Here is a 20,610-nt window from a genome sequence, read left to right as displayed (position 1 = left end):
GAAAGGGATCCAGCAGTGCAAACATTGATGAAAAATAGTGATTCATGTGAACAGGGTGGTGAAGAAAGCATGTGGCACACTTGCCTTCATTGGGTACAGCGTGGACATCTTAATACAGTATGATACGGTACATACATAATACGGTACAAGTCATTTATGGTGAAACCATGGTGAAACCGCACTTGGTGTACTGTATGTAGTTTTCTTTGCCCATCTTTAGAATGGATATCATTTAGTTGGAAAGGCCACGGAAAAGGTTCACCAGGATTTTACCTGGACCTGTGGGCTTGAGGTATAGGGAGAGGCTGGATAGGCTGAGACCTTATTGAAGCGTACCAGATCATGAGGGGCATGGATAAAGTCAACGTCACAGTCTTGTCCCCCTGGTAAGGGATTCTAAAACTAAGGGCATTGGCTAAAGGTGAGAGGGAACCTATTTAAGAGGGACATCAGGAGCAAGAGTAATCCATATTTGGAATGAGCTTCCAGACAATTACGACTTTTAAAATACATTTGGACAGAACCACAGCTCGGAAAGGCTTAGCGAGATTTGGGTGAAATCTGGACAGATTGTAGTAGCCCAGAATGGACAGAGAGGGCAGAACAACCAGTTTCTACGCTCGGTGTAAGAAGGAACTGCAGATGCTGGTTTACGCTAAAGATAGACATGAAATGCTGGAGTAACTCAGCGGGCCAGGTAGCATTTCTGGATAGAAGAAATGGGTGATGTTTTGGGACCCGAAACGTCACCCATTCCTTCTCTCCGGAGATGCTGCCTGACCCGATGAGTTACTACAGCATTTTGTGTCTATCTTCAGTTCCTCTGCTCTATGACTATGATTTTGCCCCTTCTTTATCCCGATGATTTCCTCGGGTGCTGATAGCCCTGTACACCCCCGTTTCTGACCATGTCTCCAACAAATCATCCGCCAACATTTCCGTCACCTACAACGGGACCCCACCACTGGCCATATCTTCCCATCCCCTCCTCATTCCGCAGAGACCGTTCCCTCCGTAACTCCCTGGTCCACTCGTCCCTTCCTACCCAAACCACCCCATCCCCGGGCACTTTCCCCTGCAACAGCACGAGATGCAACACCTGTCCCCTTACCTCCACCTTCAACTCCATCCAAGGACCCAAACAGTCTTTCCAGGTGAGACAGAGGTTCACCTGCACCTCCTCCAACCTCATCTATTGCATCCGCTGCTCCAGATGTCAACTTATTTACATCGGCGAAACCAAACGCAGGCTCGGCGATCGCTTCGCTCAACACCTGCGCTCGGTCCGCATTGGCCAAACTGATCTCCCGGTGGCTGAGCACTTCAACTCCCCCTCTCAGTCTGACCTTTCTGTCATGGGCCTCCTCCAGTGCCATAGTGAGGCCCACCGGAAATTGGAGGAACAGCACCTCATATTTCGCCTGGGCAGCTTGCAGCCCAGTGGTATGAACATTGACTTCTCCAACTTTAGATAGTTCCTCTGTCCCTCTCTTCCCCTCCCCCTTCCCAGATCTCCCTCTATATTCCTGTCTCCACCTATATCCCTCCTTTGTCCCGCCCCCCTGACATCAATCTGAAGAAGGGTCTCGACCCGAAACGTCACCCATTCCTTCTTTCCTGAGATGCTGCCTGACCTGCTGAGTTACTCCAGCATTTTGTGAATAAATACCTTCGATTTGTACCAGCATCTGCAGTTATATTCTTATGTCTCCTGCACAAGTAGCTGAGCCCTTGTGCTGTATTTCTCTGAATCTTTAAGGTGCCTTATGTCGTTACCTGCACCAATATTTCAACGTGTGGGTCAATGTGTATTTCACATTGGCTCCCGTAAAAGGCCTTTTAGATGTTTAGCATGTTTAAAGTCATGATTAAACAAACTTTCGGGTTGGCATTGAATGAATACTGCATCTAACTGTGAGAAATATATTGGTGTGGGTCCAAGCACAGTGAAGGATATATTGAAGGACAATCTGAAGGGCAAGCTTTTCAATCTTCCAGCTTGGTGGTGTAACATGATAGTGTGCTGAGTGGCCGCTAATGGTATTTAATCAGATCGCAGTTGGTTTGACATTTCCACCCCAGATGCAGGTCTTTTATTGCAGACTTGCTGGTCTTGCCCCTTGGGAACCGTGGATGTGTAGTGCATCAGACGAGGCTACCCTGCTGTTAATAAGCACAGAAAATGTTAGGAAACTCAGCAGGTCAGACAACGTCTATGCAAAGATAAACGGTTAATGTTTCAGGTCAAAGAACCTTGTCAGAACTGAGAGAGAAAACAAATTAGTGCAGATAGTAGCGGAGGTGGGGAAAGCAATGAGTGAAACACAGCGGATGTCTCTGACAGATTGAAATAAGGTGGTCATTAAGAGGCAGTTAAACTCTTATGACTGTGTAATGTTCAGCTAATTTGGAAATATAACATGGACCATCGATTACCCATTCATACAAGCTCTACGTTATCCCACTTTCTCATCCACTCCCTACACATTGGAAGCAACTTTTTTAGAGGCCAATTAACCTACAAACCCACATGTCTTTGGGATGTGGGAGGAAACCAGCACACCCGGATGAAACCCACGCTGTCACAGGGAGAATGAGCAAACTCCACGCAGGCAGCGCCCATGGTCAGGATTGAACCATGAGGCAGCAGCTCTACCAGCTGCGCCCTTGTGGCGCCCTAAGTCCAGGTGATGTTGGGTAGTCTGGTCCACTGAGACATGGCCAGCAGGCCAAAATATACAAGTGGAGGGAAAAAAGGATGGCAGGCATAAATGCCCAGTGCTGAGACAAAGAGAATGAAGGAGTGAGTTATCGAAGGTTGTTTGATGCCAATACAGAGTCCTGTAGGCAGCAATAGAGTCATACAACAGAGAAACAGGCCCTTCGGCCCAACTTGTCCATACTGACCAAGGTCTGAAGAAGGGTCTCGACCCGAAACGTCACCAATTCCTTCTCTCCAGAGATGCTGCCTGACCCGCTGAGTTACTCCAGCATTTTGTGATACCTTCAAGACATCTATCCAAGATAAAGGACGTTTTTTAGTTTAGTTTAGAGATACAGCACAGAAACAGGCCCACCGGGTCCGCGCCGACCAACGATCCATGCACATTAACATTATCCTACACCCACTAGGGACATTTTTACATTTACCACGACAATTTACCTACATACCTGTACGTTTTTGAAGTGTGGGAGGAAACCGAAGATCTCAGAGAAAACCCACGCAGGTCACGGGGAGAACGTACAAACTCCCTACAGACGGCACCCGTAATCAGGATTGAACCCGGGTCCAGCGCTGCGCCACCGTGCCGCCCGATGTGTTGTTCCTTGAGCTTGCTTGGTCACAGTGCAGGGCCCACAGATAAAGAGGTGGGGGTGCGATGGAGAGTTAAAATGGCATGCAACTGAAGGCTCCAGCGAACTGAAGGCATGAGCTGTGCAAAGCCATCACTCAATCTTCATTTGGTTTTCTCAATGTAGAGGAGGCCATATTGTGAAGGGCAAATGCATGACATGAGAATGGAAGAAGTTCACACATGATAGAGAGCTGGACGAATCGCAGTGATGACGCGACATGTCTTCAGAGGCTTGTGGGCCATCATTTAAGAGCTCGAATCCGTGGGCCATCAGGTTTCTTCAAAGAGAAGCTGGTGTCTCCCATTCATTGACCCGTTCACTCTTATCGTATTCCAGGTTACTCGATAGTCCATTGGGAAAACGGGAGGCAGTGTGTTCATTGTTAAAGCCGGAGCAGTGTTCCACCGTTCATCTGTGTGGGGGGGGGGGCAGAATGGAGAGGTTAACCTGACTTCTAGTTTGTTCCCAAGCAGCTGCTTTTGTCCGAATGGGAATCGCTGCGACTGCCAAAGGAACGTCAGATGTGACAAGTGCAGTCGGGACACTACACAGGAGGAGCGGAAGCATCGGAGAGCCAGCCTCCAGTGAAGGGTGAACAACACAAAGAACATGGTGTCCATGAAGTACCCTCGGCCACACACTCTCAGGGATGGGCACCGCGGTGCCACTCTGAAAGCCCAGCTGACCTCCAGCCTGCTGTAGCCTGAGTGACGAGGGACGGCACGCTCCAGCCCCGGGTTTTCACAGAGAGGCTATTCTTCCCCAGTCCAGATAGAACTCAGTATGAACAAAGCAGTGGCCAAAAACCCTGACATAAAACCGCCTTCAAACGGGAAGGGAAAACATGTTGATCTGCACAATTCCAATGAATGTTTCGGAGTTTTTTTTTGGCCACTCTCCGTTCAACTCCAGTCGAAGAAACAGCCCTTCGGTTTTAAGCTGCTTCAGCCAGTCATCGATGTGGAGGAGCCGGTGTTTACAGCAGTAGAGCGTTTGCCTGGTCTGTCGCACCTCCTGCATCCACTGGAGACTCATGCTAATGTTTCATGGAGGTAACGTGAGTTGGAGTTGAGTCCACAGTGATAACTGTTGAACAAGTTTCAAGGCAGCAGAAGCCTGACTGGATCTAATTCACCACCTGCTTCAGTGGGTCAGGTCACACTGCAGCAAAGCTTCTGGAAGCAGTCGTCCTGTCGTGATGATTCCTTGCCTCCAATTGCTCAATTACTTACTGACATTGGAGGCCCGGTCCTCATTTTTATCACAGGCCCGCTGATGACTTCTTGAGACTGAGTAGTGAAAATTAATCTGATCTTGTGATGATTGTAGACCCCAGTTAAACTGTATATAACTGTACAAATTCAGAGTTAATACATGTTAATGTCTGATAAAGATCATGACTTATGTTTTGAATTTCATTGCCATTAATATTTGTAAGTGATCTACACAGTGACTGGGTTGTCCATCATTGAATCCCGCCCATTTGCCCTGGAGTGGCTCCTATTAAAGTGACAAATACTATTCCCAGTCAACGTGGGTCCCTTGGCGCATGTTCATACATCACAAAGTATCCTCAGCCTTTGATCGTGTTGACTATTCCACTCTCTCCCAGTGTCTCTCAGCTATTGTCTAACCAGACGAGATGGCTTTACATGAGATGGGCTTATTTCCCAGCTCTCGTAAGAATGATGTTTCCCAACAATCTATCTTTCCTCTCCTCCTATTCATCCTCTCACTACCATTACCTAAAAACACATTAGATCCTCGTAAACTGACCATTGGTCTGTACAGCATGATCACCCCTGCCACCCCTATAATGTCTTCCCAACCAACATCCCATCCCATCCCGTCCCATTCCATCCCGTCCCGTCCCGTCCCGTCCCGTCCCGTCCCGTCCCGTCCCGTCCCGTCCCGTCCCGTCCCGTCCCGTCCCGTCCCGTCCCTTCCCTTCCCTTCCCATCCCATCCCTTGTACAAACAGAAGTTTCATCCAGTGACATAGTCATATCATATCATATCATATATATACAGCCGGAAACAGGCCTTTTCGGCCCTCCAAGTCCGTGCCGCCCAGCGATCCCTGTACATTAACACTATCCTACACCCACTAGGGACAATTTTTACATTTACCCAGCCAATTAACCTACATACCTGTACGTCTTTGGAGTGTGGGAGGAAACCGAAGATCTCGGAGAAAACCCACGCAGGTCACGGGGAGAACGTACAAACTCCTTACAGTGCAGCACCCGTAGTCAGGATCGAACCTGAGTCTCCGGCGCTGCATTCGCTGTAAAGCAGCAACTCTACCGCTGCGCTACCGTGCCGCCCTAAGGTAATGCAGGGCGGAAACAGGCCCTTCGGCCCAGCTTGCCCACACCAGCCAACATGCCGCAGCTACACTAGTCATAAAAGACTAGTCGTAAGTAATAGGAGCAGAATTAGGCCATTCAGCCCATCAAGTCTACTCTGCCATTCACTCATGGCTGATCTATCTCTCCCTCCTAACCCCATTCTCCTGCCTTCTCCCCATAACCCCTGACACCTGTACTAATCAAGAACACCTGCCCGTGTTTGGTCCATAACCCTCCAAATCTGTCCTATCCATGTACCTGTCTAACTGTTTCTTAAATGTTGGGATAGTCCCAGCCTCAACTACCTCCTCTGGCAGTTTGTTCCATACACCCACCACCACTTTGTGTGAAAAAGTTACCCCTCAGATTCCTATTAAATCTTTTCCCCTGCACGGTAGCGCAGCGGTAGAGTTGCTGCTTTACAGCGAATGCAGCGCCGGAGACACAGGTTCGATCCTGACTACGGGTGCTGCACTGTAAGGAGTTTGTACGTTCTCCCCGTGACCTGCGTGGGTTTTCTCCGAGATCTTCGGTTTCCTCCCACACTCCAAAGACGTACAGGTATGTAGGTTAATTGGCTGGGTAAATGTAAAAATTGTCCCTAGTGGGTGTAGGATAGTGTTAATGTGCGGGGATCACTGGGCGGCACGGACTTGGAGGGCCGAAAAGGCCTGTTTCCGGCTGTAGATATATGATATGATATGATAAACCTCTGTCCTATGACATATTGGGAAGATCAGGGGAGCTGGGGCCCAGGTTCATTTTACTGGGATCGAGATGTGGGATTAATCAACACCAATGAGTGGTTGATGGTCAGGAAAGAAAACTGCAGATGCTGGTTTAAATCGAAGGTAGACACAAAATGCTGGAGTAACTCAGCGGGTCAGGCAGCATCTCTGGAGAGAAGGAATGAGTGACGTTTCGGGTCGAGACCCGTCTTCAGGCTGATGTCAGGGGAGGGGGCGGGACAAAGATAGGATGCAGTCAGAGACAGGAAGACTGGTGGGAGAACTGGGAAGGAGAAGGGGATAGAGAGGGAAAGGAGGGACTATCTGAAGTTAGACAAGTCGATGGTCATCAGGACTCAGTGGGCCAGCGGCTTGTCTCCATGCTGTGCGACTCTTTGACTTTCACAGCCATTAATTCTGATCCAGATTACATTCCAGCTTTGTTTTGACTAGCAATTGACACAATGGCATTGTGCAGCTAACAGCCACAGTAAATGCACTGTTGGATGTCTATAGATAACGACAGGGGCCAATCTAAAGCTAGTTTGAGTTTAGAGTCATAGAGTCATGCAGCAAGGAAACAGGACCTTCAACCACACTGACCAAGATACTCCATCTAAACTAGTCCCTTTGGTCTATAGCCCTTGTCAATGTTCCTATCCATGTTTCTGTCCAAATGTATTTTAAATGTTGTTACAGTACCTACCTCAACTACTTCCTCTGGCAGCTGGTTCCATACACCCATCACCCTTAATCACCCATTTAAGGCAGAGATAGATACATTCTTGATTAGAATGGCTGTCAAGGGTTATGGGGAGAAGGCAGGAAAATGGGATTGGGAGGCAGAGATCAGCCATGATTGAATGGTGGAGTGGACCTGATGGGCCGAATGGCCTAATTCTACTCCTACAATTTGTGAACTTGTGAACCCTCTGTGTGAAAAAGGATGCCTCTTAAGTTCCTCTTCAATCTTTCTCCTCCCACCTATGTCCTCTTGTTCTCTTGTTCCTGATTTCCTAACCCTGAGAAAAAGATTATGTGCATTCTCCCTATTTATTCCCCTCATGAATGTATGCACTTTTAGATAATCACTCCTTGGCCTCCAGCGTTCCAAGAGGAACAAAGTCCTAGCTTGCCTAAAGTTCAGGCGTTCAAAATTATAGCAACATCCTCAAAAGCACTGATCAAAATATTCTCAAAATCTGAAGGGCAGGGATCGGTGGGTGATTTGAGCTCATTTTGACCTGGGAGACAATGAGAAAGGAAACCTCTATTTTCTACGTTCAGTCATTTTCATTTTTTCCCCCCTAATGTTCTACATGGGGTTTTGTAGACTCCACACGTTTCTGTTGCCATACTGAAAGCTTTGGGAAAAAGAGGTGCATAGAAGGAGATTAGTAATGTATTCAGTGGGGGATCAGACAAATTCACAGAAAGTGGTTAGTGTAGATCGCCATGAAGATTAATGCCAACAGTCAAAACCTGAAGACCTGGATAAAGTGGCACTAGAAATTCAATGACCTCATGTGTGGCCTAGATCAGAGAAACAACCCAGTAGCGGCACGGTAGCGCAGCGGTAGAGTTGCTGCTTTACAGCGAATGCAGCGCCGGAGACTCAGGTTCGATCCTGACTACGGGTGCTGCACTGTAAGGAGTTTGTACGTTCTCCCCGTGACCTGCGTGGGTTTTCTCCGAGATCTTCGGTTTCCTCCCACACTCCAAAGACGTACAGGTATGTAGGTTAATTGGCTAGGTAAAGGTAAAAATTGTCCCTAGTGGGTGTAGGATAGTGTTAATGTGCGGGGATCGCTGGGCGGCACGGACTTGGTGGGCCGAAAAGGCCTGTTTCCGGCTGTATATATATGATATGATATGATATGATATGATAGTATTAAACGCTACTCACTTCACCACACCATCATTGTGGACCTGCCAACAATTCCTATCAAAGATAGACACAGAAAGCTGGAGTAACTCAACGGCTCAGACAAGGAATAGGTGGCGTTTCAGGCCGAGACCCTTCTTCACACTGAGAGTCAGGGGAAAGGGAAACAAAAGATATAGACGGTGATGTAGAAACTTATAGAACGAATGAATGAAAGATATGCAAAAAAGTAATGATGATAAAGGAAACAGGCCATTGTTACCTGCGGCCTAGTTGAAAACGACAATAGACAATGAGACTAAACAAGACGACTTTGAAGCTGGTACAACTTGTGTGGGGGAGTAACCCTTGAATCCCCCTTCTCTCCAACCCTCCCCCACCCAAGTCGTAAAGGACAAGATTTTCACACAGATGGTCGTGGGTATATGGAACAAAATAGGCACAAAATAGTGGAGTAACTCAGCGGGTCAGGCAGCATCTTTGGAGAAAAGGAATAGGTAACATGTCGAGTCGAAACCCTTCTTCAGACTGAAAGTCAGGGGAGAGAGAAACTAGAGGTATGATAAGGTACAGAAGAAATCAGAGCCCTCACTGATGGCCAATGCACCCACAATGGTCCATTGTTGGCTGTGAAGAAAGTGATAACGAAGGGACACGAACAGTGAAACTAGCAAGACCATTATCATATCATATCATATATATACAGCCGGAAACAGGCCTTTTCGGCCCACCAAGTCCGTGCCGCCCAGCGATCCCCGTACATTAACACTATCCTACACCCACTAGGGACAATTTTTACATTTACCCAGCCAATTAACCTACATACCTTAATGGTGGGGGAAAGCCGGAAAGAGAGGGAAAGCAAGGGTTACTTGAAATTAGAGAAATGAATATCGGGTTGTAACCTGCCCTAGCAAAATATGAGGTGCTGTCCTCCAATTTGCGTGTGGCCTCACTCTGACATTGGAGGAGGCCCAGGATGGAAAGGTTAGTGTGGGAATGAGAAGGGGAGTTAAAATGTTTGGCAACCGTCAGAATGCATAGACCAAGGCGGACTGAGCAAAGATTTTCAGTGAAACGATTGCCCAGTCTCCACTTGGTCTCACCGATATTTAGGAGTCCACACCGAGAACAACGGATACAGTAGGTGAGGTTGGAGGAGGTGCAAGTGAACCTCTGCCTCACCTGAAAGGACTGTCGAAGGAGGAGGTATAGGGACTGGGTATAACTAGCTGCCTGAGGAAGTGGTGGAAGTGGTTACAAGTATGATATTTAAAAGATATTGGGACAGGTAAATGGATACAAGAGGAATATGGGCCATACGTGCCAAATATGGGCCAAATATGGGCAAATGTGGCAATGGCAGCGAGGCAGCTTTATCGGCATGGATAAGTTGGGCTGAGAAGCCTGTTCCATGCTGTATACCTCTATCACAGTGACAACCATTGATGGCTGTGCTCCCATTTCATCCATGCTCTGCAAATTCCTCAACTTTCTTTCTTTAAGCTTCTCCTTAAATCTTTGTCCAAAATCTCTGATCACCCTAATCTAATGGCTTCTTAAATGGTTCAACATCAAATTCAGCTTGATAAGCTCCTACGAAGCACCTTGGCACATTCTACCATTGGCAAAGTTGCTACGTAAATACCAGGTTCTTGTTATTCAGTTGGGATTGGTATAGAACCAATTTTATCCAGGATGATGCACTAGGGTAGTTTGGTAAATACCAAGTTTAAACATCTTTGAAGAAGTTTGAACATCTTATGCACCATGAGTTGGGGAGATACTAATTTTAAAACCATGATTACATTCCTACTATTTAAACAAATTAATGAACATTATCTGGTTAATTATATTAGATTTTGGTTAAGGCTTTATACTTTGAGATGCTGAGGGACAAATATTTCTGGCAGTGGATATAGTTACAGAGAAAAGACTGCGCCACAGGAGACAAGCAGTCAGAGAGGTGGCCCGGTGGTGTAGTGATAGAGCTACTGCCTTACTGCCATAAGACCTGTGTTTGTTCCTGACTACAGGTGCCGTCTGTACGGAGTTTGTACGTTCTCCCCGTGGCCTGCATGGTTTTTCTGCGAGATCTTTGGTTTCCTCCCACACTCCAAAGATGTGCAGGTATGTAGGTTAATTGGCTTGGTGCAAATGTAAAAATTGTCCCTCGTGTGCAGGGTTGTGCTGGTGTACGGGGATCGCTGGTTGGTGTGCACTTGGTGTGCCGAAGGGCCTGCTTCCACGCTATATCACTAAGCTCAACCAAACTAAACGAAACCAGAAAAATATCTTATAAACACATTTTACGAATGGTTAATGTGAAACAGGCGCCATCTCTGGCAGAAAGATTAATTACAGTGTGACTTGTTTACCAATGCAGTTTCTGATGTAAATGTTGACATAGGGATTTGTAATGGGAAACATTTGCAGAAAGAAACAGACTATAAATCTTTAACATATTTACCAAGGGGAACATTGTAGTCATACCATGTAATGACATGGTAAGTAAGTGTGGGAAGATTTCGACCTATTTCTGGAAAAATACATGAAAAGGAATCATTTGCAAAGCTTTGGGACCATGAGAGGAACATTAGACAGATCTTTCAGTTGAGCTCTATCGAGAGGAGTGACCATAAAGTTACATTGTGGAACTCAGTCAGAAGTAAAGTCTTTAAGGAGAAGAGGGAAATGTAAAAGATAGACATGGAGAAGTGGATGTGGATGTAGACAAGGAGAAGTTTAAAGAGAGTTCCAGCATCAATAGAGAAAATCAAAGGGTCAAGACTTTCCAGTCTTTTATTTTTCTTGTCGAGATACAAATATTTATCAAAGATAGACACAAAAAGCTGGCGTAACTCAGCGGATCAGACAGCATCTCTGAAGAAAAGGAACAGGTGATGTTTTAGGTCTGCACCTGTTCCTTTTCTCCAGAGATGCCGTCTGTACCGCTGAGTTACTCCAGCTTTTTGTGTCCAACTTCTGTTTAAACCAGCATTTGCAGTTCCTTCCAATACAGATAGTAACCATTGTTTAGAAGCATCTTATAATCTCAGTTCCATCAGATAAATGCTTGTGGAGACATAAGAGGTTGCAGATGCTGAAATCTGGAGCAAACACAAATCACCAGAGCAACTCAATGGACCCGGGCAACATCTGTGGAGAGAAATAGACGGTCGATGTTTTGGGTGGAGACCCTTCATCTGGACTAAAAGAGTAGAGGTGACATAGACATTACACAGAGGTGAGGGGGAAGAGTGGAGCAAGAGCTGGCCATCAATAGATGGATCCAGCTGAGATCCTAGATTGCTAGATGGAGTCAGGTGTGAGTAGAGATCGTCATAGAGGCTGGGAGGGGAAAAGTGGAGAGTACAAAAGGCTGCAGGTTGTGGAATCTGATAAGAGTGGAACCAAAGGGAGAGATGGTGAGCAGAGGGGAACAATGGGGGAAAGGGATCGGGACCCATTGGGAGGAGTGTGTGAGTGGATAAGTATTTGTCTTTGCTACGTCTAGTTTAATGTTTCCCCTTTAATCATATTGAAGTTTAACCATAAACATTGAAGTACTTACATGCTTTATCCCAACATTCTTGCTATTGAGGGCGTGCAGCGTAGGTTTACTAGGTCAATTCCCGGAATGGCGGGACTGTCGTATATGTTGAAAGACTGGAGCGGCTAGGCTTGTATACACTGGAATTTAGAAGGATGAGAGGGGATCTTATCGAAACATATAAGATTATTAAGGGGTTGGACACGTTAGAGGCGGGAAACATGTTCCCAATGTTGGGGGAGTCCAGAACCAGGGGCCACAGTTTAAGAATAAGGGGTAGGCCATTTAGAACGGAGATGAGGAAAAACCTTTTCAGTCAGAGAGTTGTAAATCTGTGGAATTCATTGCCTCAGAAGGCAGTGGAGGCCAAGTCTCTGAATGCATTCAAGAGAGAGCTAGATAGAGCTGTTATGGATAGCGGAGTCAGGGGGTATGGGGAGAAGGCAGGAACGGGGTACTGATTGAGAATGATCAGCCATGATCACATTGAATGATGGTGCTGGCTCGAAGGGCTGAATGGCCTACTCCTGCACCTATTGTCTATAAGACAGCAGGATGCTCTGTGTAACAACTAGAGGTATTACACGGTTCACCTTTCAGTGGAGTATCAAAACCTTGCATTACTAACCTGATGATAACCGTTGCTGAATAAACAAAATGGGCCAAGTCTATACCAACAATTTAGTGTGGCACCCAGGGGCATCGTAGTTAAGGCTTTGCCTCTCAATCTTCAGATTCAAAAGTCTTTGCCCGAACGTTGCTGGAAGAACCATTTGTAAATGACTTACTGAAGATATTCACTTGGCATCGAAACCCTGAATAGATAATTAGATCCTCAGCTTCTCTTTTCAACTGATGAGATTTAAGGATAAAGATTAAACAAAGATGATAGAAAGGAAAGAAGACTGAACAAGAATTAAATTGGGCACGGTAAGAGAAACTAAGGGATGGATGGAATAATTAAAAAGTGAGAAATAGGAAAAGCAAGACAAGCATTTCTGAATATATAGGAATCATTTATTATTTGTTGGAATGGGATAACACAATGTTAATTCTTTCCTTTCTGGGCCAACTGAATTTACATTTGGGAGCAATGTCCTTCCCATTAAGAGGGTGCTTTGGCTGGAAAGTACCTCGGTATAATTTTCTGTGGGCGGCACGGTGGTGTAGTGGTAGAGCTACTGCTTGTCTGTACGAAGTTTGTACATTCTTCCCCTGACCTGCGTGGGTTTTCTCCGGGTGCTCTGGTTTCCTCCCACACTCCAAAGGCATCCAGGTTTGTAGGTTAATTGGCTTGGTATAATTGTAAATTGTGCCTAGTGTCTGTAGGATAGTGTGAGTGCCAAACTAAACTAAACTGAACTAAACTGAAGTCTTGTCTTTATAGTGGCTGCCTCGGCATTGAAGAGACCTTGCTTCCACTCTGGTTTTGTAGGTGCTGAGGTGGCCAATGAGGTCAGTTTGGGAAAAGCTGATTCTTCAGGTGCTGTCTGCGTGGAGTTTGCACGTTCTCCTTGTTCCCCCTTGGGTTTCTTCCGGGAGCACCGGTTTCCTCCCACATCCCAAAGACAATAGACAATAGACAATAGACAATAGGTGCAGGAGTAGGCCATTCAGCCCTTCGAGCCAGCACCGCCATTCAATGCGATCATGGCTGATCACTCTCAATCAGTACCCCGTTCCTGCCTTCTCCCCATACCCCCTCACTCCGCTATCCTTAAGAGCTCTATCCAGCTCTCTCTTGAAAGCATCCAACGAACTGGCCTCCACTGCCTTCTGAGGCAGAGAATTCCACACCTTCACCACTCTCTGACTGAAAAAGTTCTTCCTCATCTCCGTTCTAAATGGCCTACCCCTTATTCTTAAACTGTGGCCCCTTGTTCTGGACTCCCCCAACATTGGGAACATGTTTCCTGCCTCTAATGTGTCCAATCCCCTAATTATCTTATATGTTTCAATAAGATCCCCCCTCATCCTTCTAAATTCCAGTGTATACAAGCCCAATCGCTCCAGCCTTTCAACATACGACAGTCCCGCCATTCCGGGAATTAACCTAGTGAACCTACGCTGCACGCCCTCCATAGCAAGAATATCCTTCCTCAAATTTGGAGACCAAAACTGCACACAGTACTCCAGGTGCGGTCTCACCAGGGCCCGGTACAACTGTAGAAGGACCTCTTTGCTCCTATACTCAACTCCTCTTGTTACGAAGGCCAACATTCCATTGGCTTTCTTCACTGCCTGCTGTACCTGCATGCTTCCTTTCATTGACTGATGCACTAGGACACCCAGATCTCGTTGAACTCCCCCTCCTCCTAACTTGACACCATTCAGATAATAATCTGCCTTTCTATTCTTACTTCCAAAGTGAATAACCTCACACTTATCTACATTAAACTGCATCTGCCATGTATCCGCCCACTCACACAACCTGTCCAAGTCACCCTGCAGCCTTATTGCATCTTCCTCACAATTCACACTACCCCCCAGCTTAGTATCATCTGCAAATTTGCTAATGGTACTTTTAATCCCTTCGTCTAAGTCATTAATGTATATCGTAAATAGCTGGGGTCCCAGCACCGAACCTTGCGGTCCCCACTGGTCACTGCCTGCCATTCCGAAAGGGACCCATTTATCCCCACTCTTTGCTTTCTGTCTGTCAACCAATTTTCTATCCATGTCAGCACCCCACCCCCAATACCATGTGCCCTAATTTTGCCCACTAATCTCCTATGTGGGACCTTGTCGAAGGCTTTCTGAAAGTCGAGGTACACCACATCCACTGACTCTCCCCTGTCAATTTTCCTAGTTACATCCTCAAAAAATTCCAGTAGATTTGTCAAGCATGATTTCCCCTTCGTAAATCCATGCTGACTCGGAATGATCCCGTTACTGCTATACAAATGCTCAGCAATTTCGTCTTTTATAATTGACTCCAGCATCTTCCCCACCACTGATGTCAGACTAACTGGTCTATAATTACCCGTTTTCTCTCTCCCTCCTTTCTTAAAAAGTGGGATAACATTTGCTATCCTCCAATCCACAGGAACTGATCCTGAATCTATAGAACATTGAAAAATGATCTCCAATGCTTCCACTATTTCTAGAGCCACCTCCTTAAGTACCCTGGGATGCAGACCATCAGGCCCTGGGGATTTATCAGCCTTCAGTCCCATCAGTCTACCCAAAACCATTTCCTGCCTAATGTGGATTTCCTTCAGTTCCTCCATCACCCTAGGTTCTCCGGCCCCTAGAACATTTGGGAGATTGTGTGTATTTTCCTCAGTGAAGACAGATCCAAAGTAATGGTTTAACTCATCTGCCAAGACGTGCGGGTTTGTCGGTTAACTTCCTCTGTAAATTGCCCCTAGGATGTAAGAAGTGTATGAAAAAGTGGGATAACATAGAAATAGTGTGAACAGGTGATTGATGGACTTGGTGGGCCGAAGTGCCTGTTTCCCTGCTGCATCTCTCAACTAAACCTCCCAATGGGGCAGGAGATGCTTCTGCAATGGGCAGGTGGGCAGTTTGTGAGATGGTTGGTTTCTTCCCCTCTTTACACAAGGGGTCTCTAAGCTCCTGATGCATGGACTCAAGATTCCCAATGCCATTCAGAAAGCCCATCCTCCACTTTGGGCGGTCATGGTCCAGAGAGACCACGAGTCAGTGGGAATATTATGCTTCTTCAAGGAAGCTTTGAGTGCATCATCGAATCTTTTTCTCGGCCCATCTCTTCCTACAAAGAAGCTGAGAATGAGGGTCTCTGGAGTTGTGTTGACCTCGGTGAACTGGAAAGATTTTGCCAGATGCATTTTTCCAATGCTTTGAAGAGCGTCTGATGGAGTTTGATTTTAACAAATTCCCAGAACATATGGAGAGGTCAAGACCGTGATATTATTTTCATGAGCTAAGCAGTAACCTGCGGCAATCTCTAACTTGCATGGTTTCAGCGAGGTTGAAGTGGTTTCTTACTGACTGTTCAAAACCTTGGGTTCCTCGAACATGACAATTACCCAAAGTCTGATATGTTTCTGCTTCCTGCAATCTAGCCCGGGGTTCCACCTTTGAAAGAGAAACAACATCCATTTTACAAAACTCCCAAATGCCGCTGGAAGGCGATATGACTCACATCAAAAACTACCTTTCAGCATTTGCAATAAGATGCCACTCATGTTCCATCGAGAGCCAACAGCTTTCCAAATGTTCAACAGAACAAATCTTTTTTTTATGATTCAGGTAATCAACAGCTCATCTGCCTCGCTACAGGTCTGCTTGAATGCAGAATTAAACTCAACTAAACTAAACTAAAGGTAAAAATAACTTTTATACGCGTCTGGCCAGAAATTGACAAGGATAACTGATAAGATCAATCGAAGATAGGCACAAAATGCTGGAGTAACTCAGCGGGTCAGACAGCATCTCTGGAGAAAAGGAATAGGTGACGTTTCGGGTCAAGACCCTTCTTCAGACTGGATTAGATCAATCTCTCTATAATTGAAAAACAATTGTTTCCATGATTCATGGATTAAAGCAACTAAGATTTAAATAGCTGGTTTCCATTTCTCTCTACTTTTTCATCTTGCCTGAAATAAAGGAAAAATTAAAATTTATGTATCACCATTCACAGCCTCAAGCTGATTTAAAGCATTAACTGCAAATGAAGTACTTTACTGAGACCGACACACCATTTGCTTTCCTAATTGCTTGCTCTACCTGTCTGTTAATTTTAATGATCTGTGTGCAAGGACACCCAAGTTTGTTTGAACACCAACAGCTTTCAGTTTCTCACCATTTAAAAATTACAATACCTTTTAATTTTTCGTAACAAAAAGGTGACCTCTCATGTTTCTGAATTACATTTTGGCATGTCTTTGCCAACTCACTTACACCCTTGTGCAAATTAATTGACCGAAGCACACACTCGGATATAACAAGTCGATATACATGTTGCAGGGCGATTGCTTATTCATTATCATTGCACCATAATGTCTTTAGTACATTATATGCCCTTCACTGTTCTTTACCAAGTCTTGGACATGATTTGACACGGAATCGACCAGATTCAGACAGTCTCTGATGATACCACAGCTGAATTATGGGATCGAAGAGCTTCTGTCTCATGGTCCAGTCCTTTCGTTTCAGTTTTTCCTTGATAATTGACCAGAAATTCTCAATCGGATTCAGGTCAGCCGAGTTACACGGCCAGTCCAAGAATTCTGCTGTAAAAATTGGATCTTTGATTTATGGCATGGTGCAAGGTCTTGCCACCACTGGCACCACTCTTCTCTGCCATACAGTTTAGTTTTGTTTAGTTTATTATTGTCACGTGTACCAAGGTACAGTGAAAAGCTTTTCGTTGCATGCATTCCAATAAAAGAAAAGGCTATACATGGTTACAATCAAGCCATTCACAGTATATAGATAAAGGATAAAGGGTACAACATTTAGATTTTTTTTAGATTTAGAGATACAGCGCGGAAACAGGCCCTTTCGGCCCACCAAGTCCACGCCGCCCAGCGATCCCCGCACATTAACACTATCCTACACACACTAGGGACAATTTTTACATTTACCCAGTCAATTAACCTACAAACCTGCACGTCTTTAGAGTGTGGGAGGAAACCGAAGATCTTGGAGAAAACCCACGCAGGTCACGGGGAGAACGTACAAAATCCATACAGACGGCGCCCGTAGTCAGGATCGAACCTGAGTCTCTGGTGCTGCATTCGCTGTAAGGCAGCAACTCTACCGCTGCGCCACTGTGCCGCTCATAAAGGTGCAACATAAAGGCTGATAAAGTCCAATTAAAGATAATTCAAAGGCCTCCAATGAGGTAGATGTGAGGCCAGGCCCACACTCTAGCTGGTGAGAGGATGCTTCAGTTGCCTGATAACAGCTGGGAAGAAACGTTCTCTGAATCTAGAGGTGTACGTTTTAAAATTTTTGTACCTCTTGCCTGATGTGTGAGGGGAGACGAGGGAGTGACCGGGGGTGAGACTGGTCCTTGATTACGCTGCTGGCCTTGCCGAGGCAGCGTGAAGTGTAGATAAAGTCAATGGAAGGGAGGTTAGTCCGTGTGAGCGTCTGGGTCACGTCTACCACTCTCTGCAACTCCTTGCGGTCTTGGATGGAACTGTTCCCAAACCATGCTGTGATGCATCCCGATAATATGCTTACTATGGTGCATCTGTAGAAGTTGGTGAGAGTTATTGGGGCCATGCTGAAGAGGCACTGGTGTGCTGTCTTGGCCATAGCTTAGTTGTGGCTGGTCCAGGGCAAATTGCCGGCGATATTTATTTCCTAAGAACTTGAAGCTTTCAACCATTTCTACTTCGGGCCATCAATGTATACCAGAGTGTGTGTACGACTTCGTTTCCTGAAGTCAATCACAATCTCCTTTGTCTTGCTGACATTGAGGGAGAGGTTGGTGTCTTGGCACCAGTTTATGAGGTTCTCAATCTCCTTTCACTACTTCATCTCATCATTATTTGATATCTGGCCCACAATGGTCGTGTCGTCTGTGACCTTGTAAATTGTGTTGGATTGGTATTCGGCTGCACAGCCATAAGGAATAGAGTAGGGGGCTGAGAACGCATCTCCCTCTCCATAGATCAGCTTTATGGTAAATAGAAGGGAAATAAGATAGAGTCATAGAGTCATAGAGTGATACAGTGTGGAAACAGGCCCTTCGGCCCAACTTGCCCACACCGGCCAATATGTCCCACCTGCCCGGGCTTGGTCCATATCCCTCCAAACCTGTCCTATCCATGTACCTGTCTAACTGTTTCTTAAATGTTGGAATAGTCCCTGCCTCAACTACCTCCTCTGGCAGATTGTTCCATACACCCACCACCCTTGTGTGAAAAAGCTATCCCTCAGAATTATATTAAATCTTTTCCCCTTCACCTTAAACCTAAATCCTCTGGTCCTCGATTCCCCTACTCTGGACAAGATACTCTGTGCATCTACCCAATCTATTCCTCTCATGATTTTATACACCTCAATAAGATCACCCCTCATCCTCCTGTGCTCCAAGGAATAGAGACCCAGCCTACTCAACCTCTCCCTGTAACTCAGACCCTCTAGTCCTGGCAACATCCTGGGAAAGCTCTTTCATACAGAGGGTGGTGGGTTGATGGAACAAGCTGCCAGAAGAGGTAGTTGAGGCTGGGAGTATCCCATCGTTTAAGAAACAAATTGGACAGGTACATGGTAGGACAGGTTTGGAGAATACACTTCAACTCCCCCTCCCACTCCCAGTCTGACCTTTCTGTCATGGGCCTCCTCCAATGTCACAGTGAGGCCCACTGCAAATTGGACGAACAGTATCTCATATTTCGCTTGGGCAGCTTAAACCCCAGCGGTATGAACATTGATTTCTCTAACTTCAGATAGCTCCTCTGTCCCTCTCTTTCCCCCTCCCCCTTCCCAGTCCTCCCACTGTCTTCCTGTCTCCAATTACATCTTTTCTTTGTCTCGCCCCCTCCTCTGAAATCAGTCTGAAGAAGGGTCTCAACCCGAAATGTTACCCATTCCTTCTCCCCTGAGATGCTGCCTGACCCTCTGAGTTACTCCAGCATTTTGTGATACCTTTGATTTGTACCAGCATCTGCAGTTATTTTCATCCACTATTTAATTACATCATTGGTGATCTTTTACCTTGGTGTCATTTTCCTTTAATATCCAAAATGCTATCAACCGCCGTCTTGAATATAGTGAGTCTGTACAGGTCTCCTGGGCAGATTATTCTACAGACTCGCTCTCCCCTGAGTTTTCACTCATGGGAGTGTGTTGCACGAGGGAATATAACCACAACATAAAGGGGCAGTAATTTAAAGCTGAGCTGTGGAGACATTTCGTCTTGCAGAGGGTGGCCAATCTTCCGAATTCTCTGCCCCAGTTGAAGGTAGAAGCAGAATCACTGGAAGTATTTAGAGTGGATATGGATAAATATTTGTTAGATTGAGGAATATTGCCATGTGTAGAAGTGGCAGAGGAGACGAGTTGCGGCCAGCCTAGATCGGCCACCATCAGACGCAGGCTTGAAGGGCCTGTTAGCCTACTCCTGCTCCTTACTCCTTACTCCTGCACTTGAGGTTAAGTTTAGTTTATTCTCACTTGTACCGAGGTGCGATGTGAGGCTTTAATTGCGTGCAGTCCAGTCAGTGGAAGGACTGCGCATGGTTGCAATCGAGACATCCGCATTGTACAGATACATGATGAAGGAGAATAACGTTTAGTGCACCTAGACTTTGCGTTTATCTTTGGTATAAACCTACATCTAAACATGCATTGTCTTTCCGCTGACTGATTAGCAGGTGACAATAAACTAAACTCAACTATTTTCTTGAAGAAGGGTCTCGACCCGAAACGTCACCCATTCCTTCTCTCCAGAGACGCTGCCTGTCCCGCTGAGTTACTCCGGCATTTTGTGTCCATCTCCTATTTTCTTGTTACTCTCGAGAAGAAATTTCATTTCATTTCAGCGCCACTTCTGATGGGGGGAAATGCAGAGAAAGGAGGTACAATCTGAAAATGAGAGGCAGGCCATGCAGGCATACATTTTCACACAAAGGAGGGTGGACACCTGGAGTTTAGTCCTCAAAAGCTGCAGTTGCTAAGGATCAATACGAGGTTTCAAGACTGTGATCAATAGATCTTTGTTGGGTAAAGGCAGCAAGGGATTTGGAGCAAAGGCAGGTAAATGGAGTTGAGATTCAAGTCAGCTGTGATCTAA

General features: G+C 45.9%; 1 protein-coding gene across 2 annotated transcripts in view; it reads left to right on the top strand.

Annotated features, from left to right (window-relative positions):
• Positions 1-4,745, top strand: part of LOC144605204 (chemokine-like protein TAFA-2) — a 111,740-nt gene extending 106,995 nt beyond the window's left edge. The window contains exon 6 of one of the 2 annotated variants that reach the window (XM_078420300.1): positions 3,831-4,745. In XM_078420300.1, coding sequence (XP_078276426.1) covers positions 3,831-3,884 — 54 coding nt within the window. In that variant the 3' untranslated portion in view covers positions 3,885-4,745. Of the gene's footprint in view, positions 1-3,815 lie in introns of both variants that reach the window. The other variant, XM_078420299.1, reaches the window with a different exon arrangement.
• The last annotated feature ends 15,865 nt before the right edge of the window (positions 4,746-20,610 follow it).

Source organism: Rhinoraja longicauda, chromosome 24, assembly GCF_053455715.1.
Source record: "Rhinoraja longicauda isolate Sanriku21f chromosome 24, sRhiLon1.1, whole genome shotgun sequence".
In the NCBI taxonomy this organism is placed as follows: domain Eukaryota; kingdom Metazoa; phylum Chordata; class Chondrichthyes; order Rajiformes; family Arhynchobatidae; genus Rhinoraja; species Rhinoraja longicauda.
The sequence above is the reverse complement of the archived record's forward strand: the minus strand, read 5'-3'. Positions and strand labels throughout refer to the sequence as shown.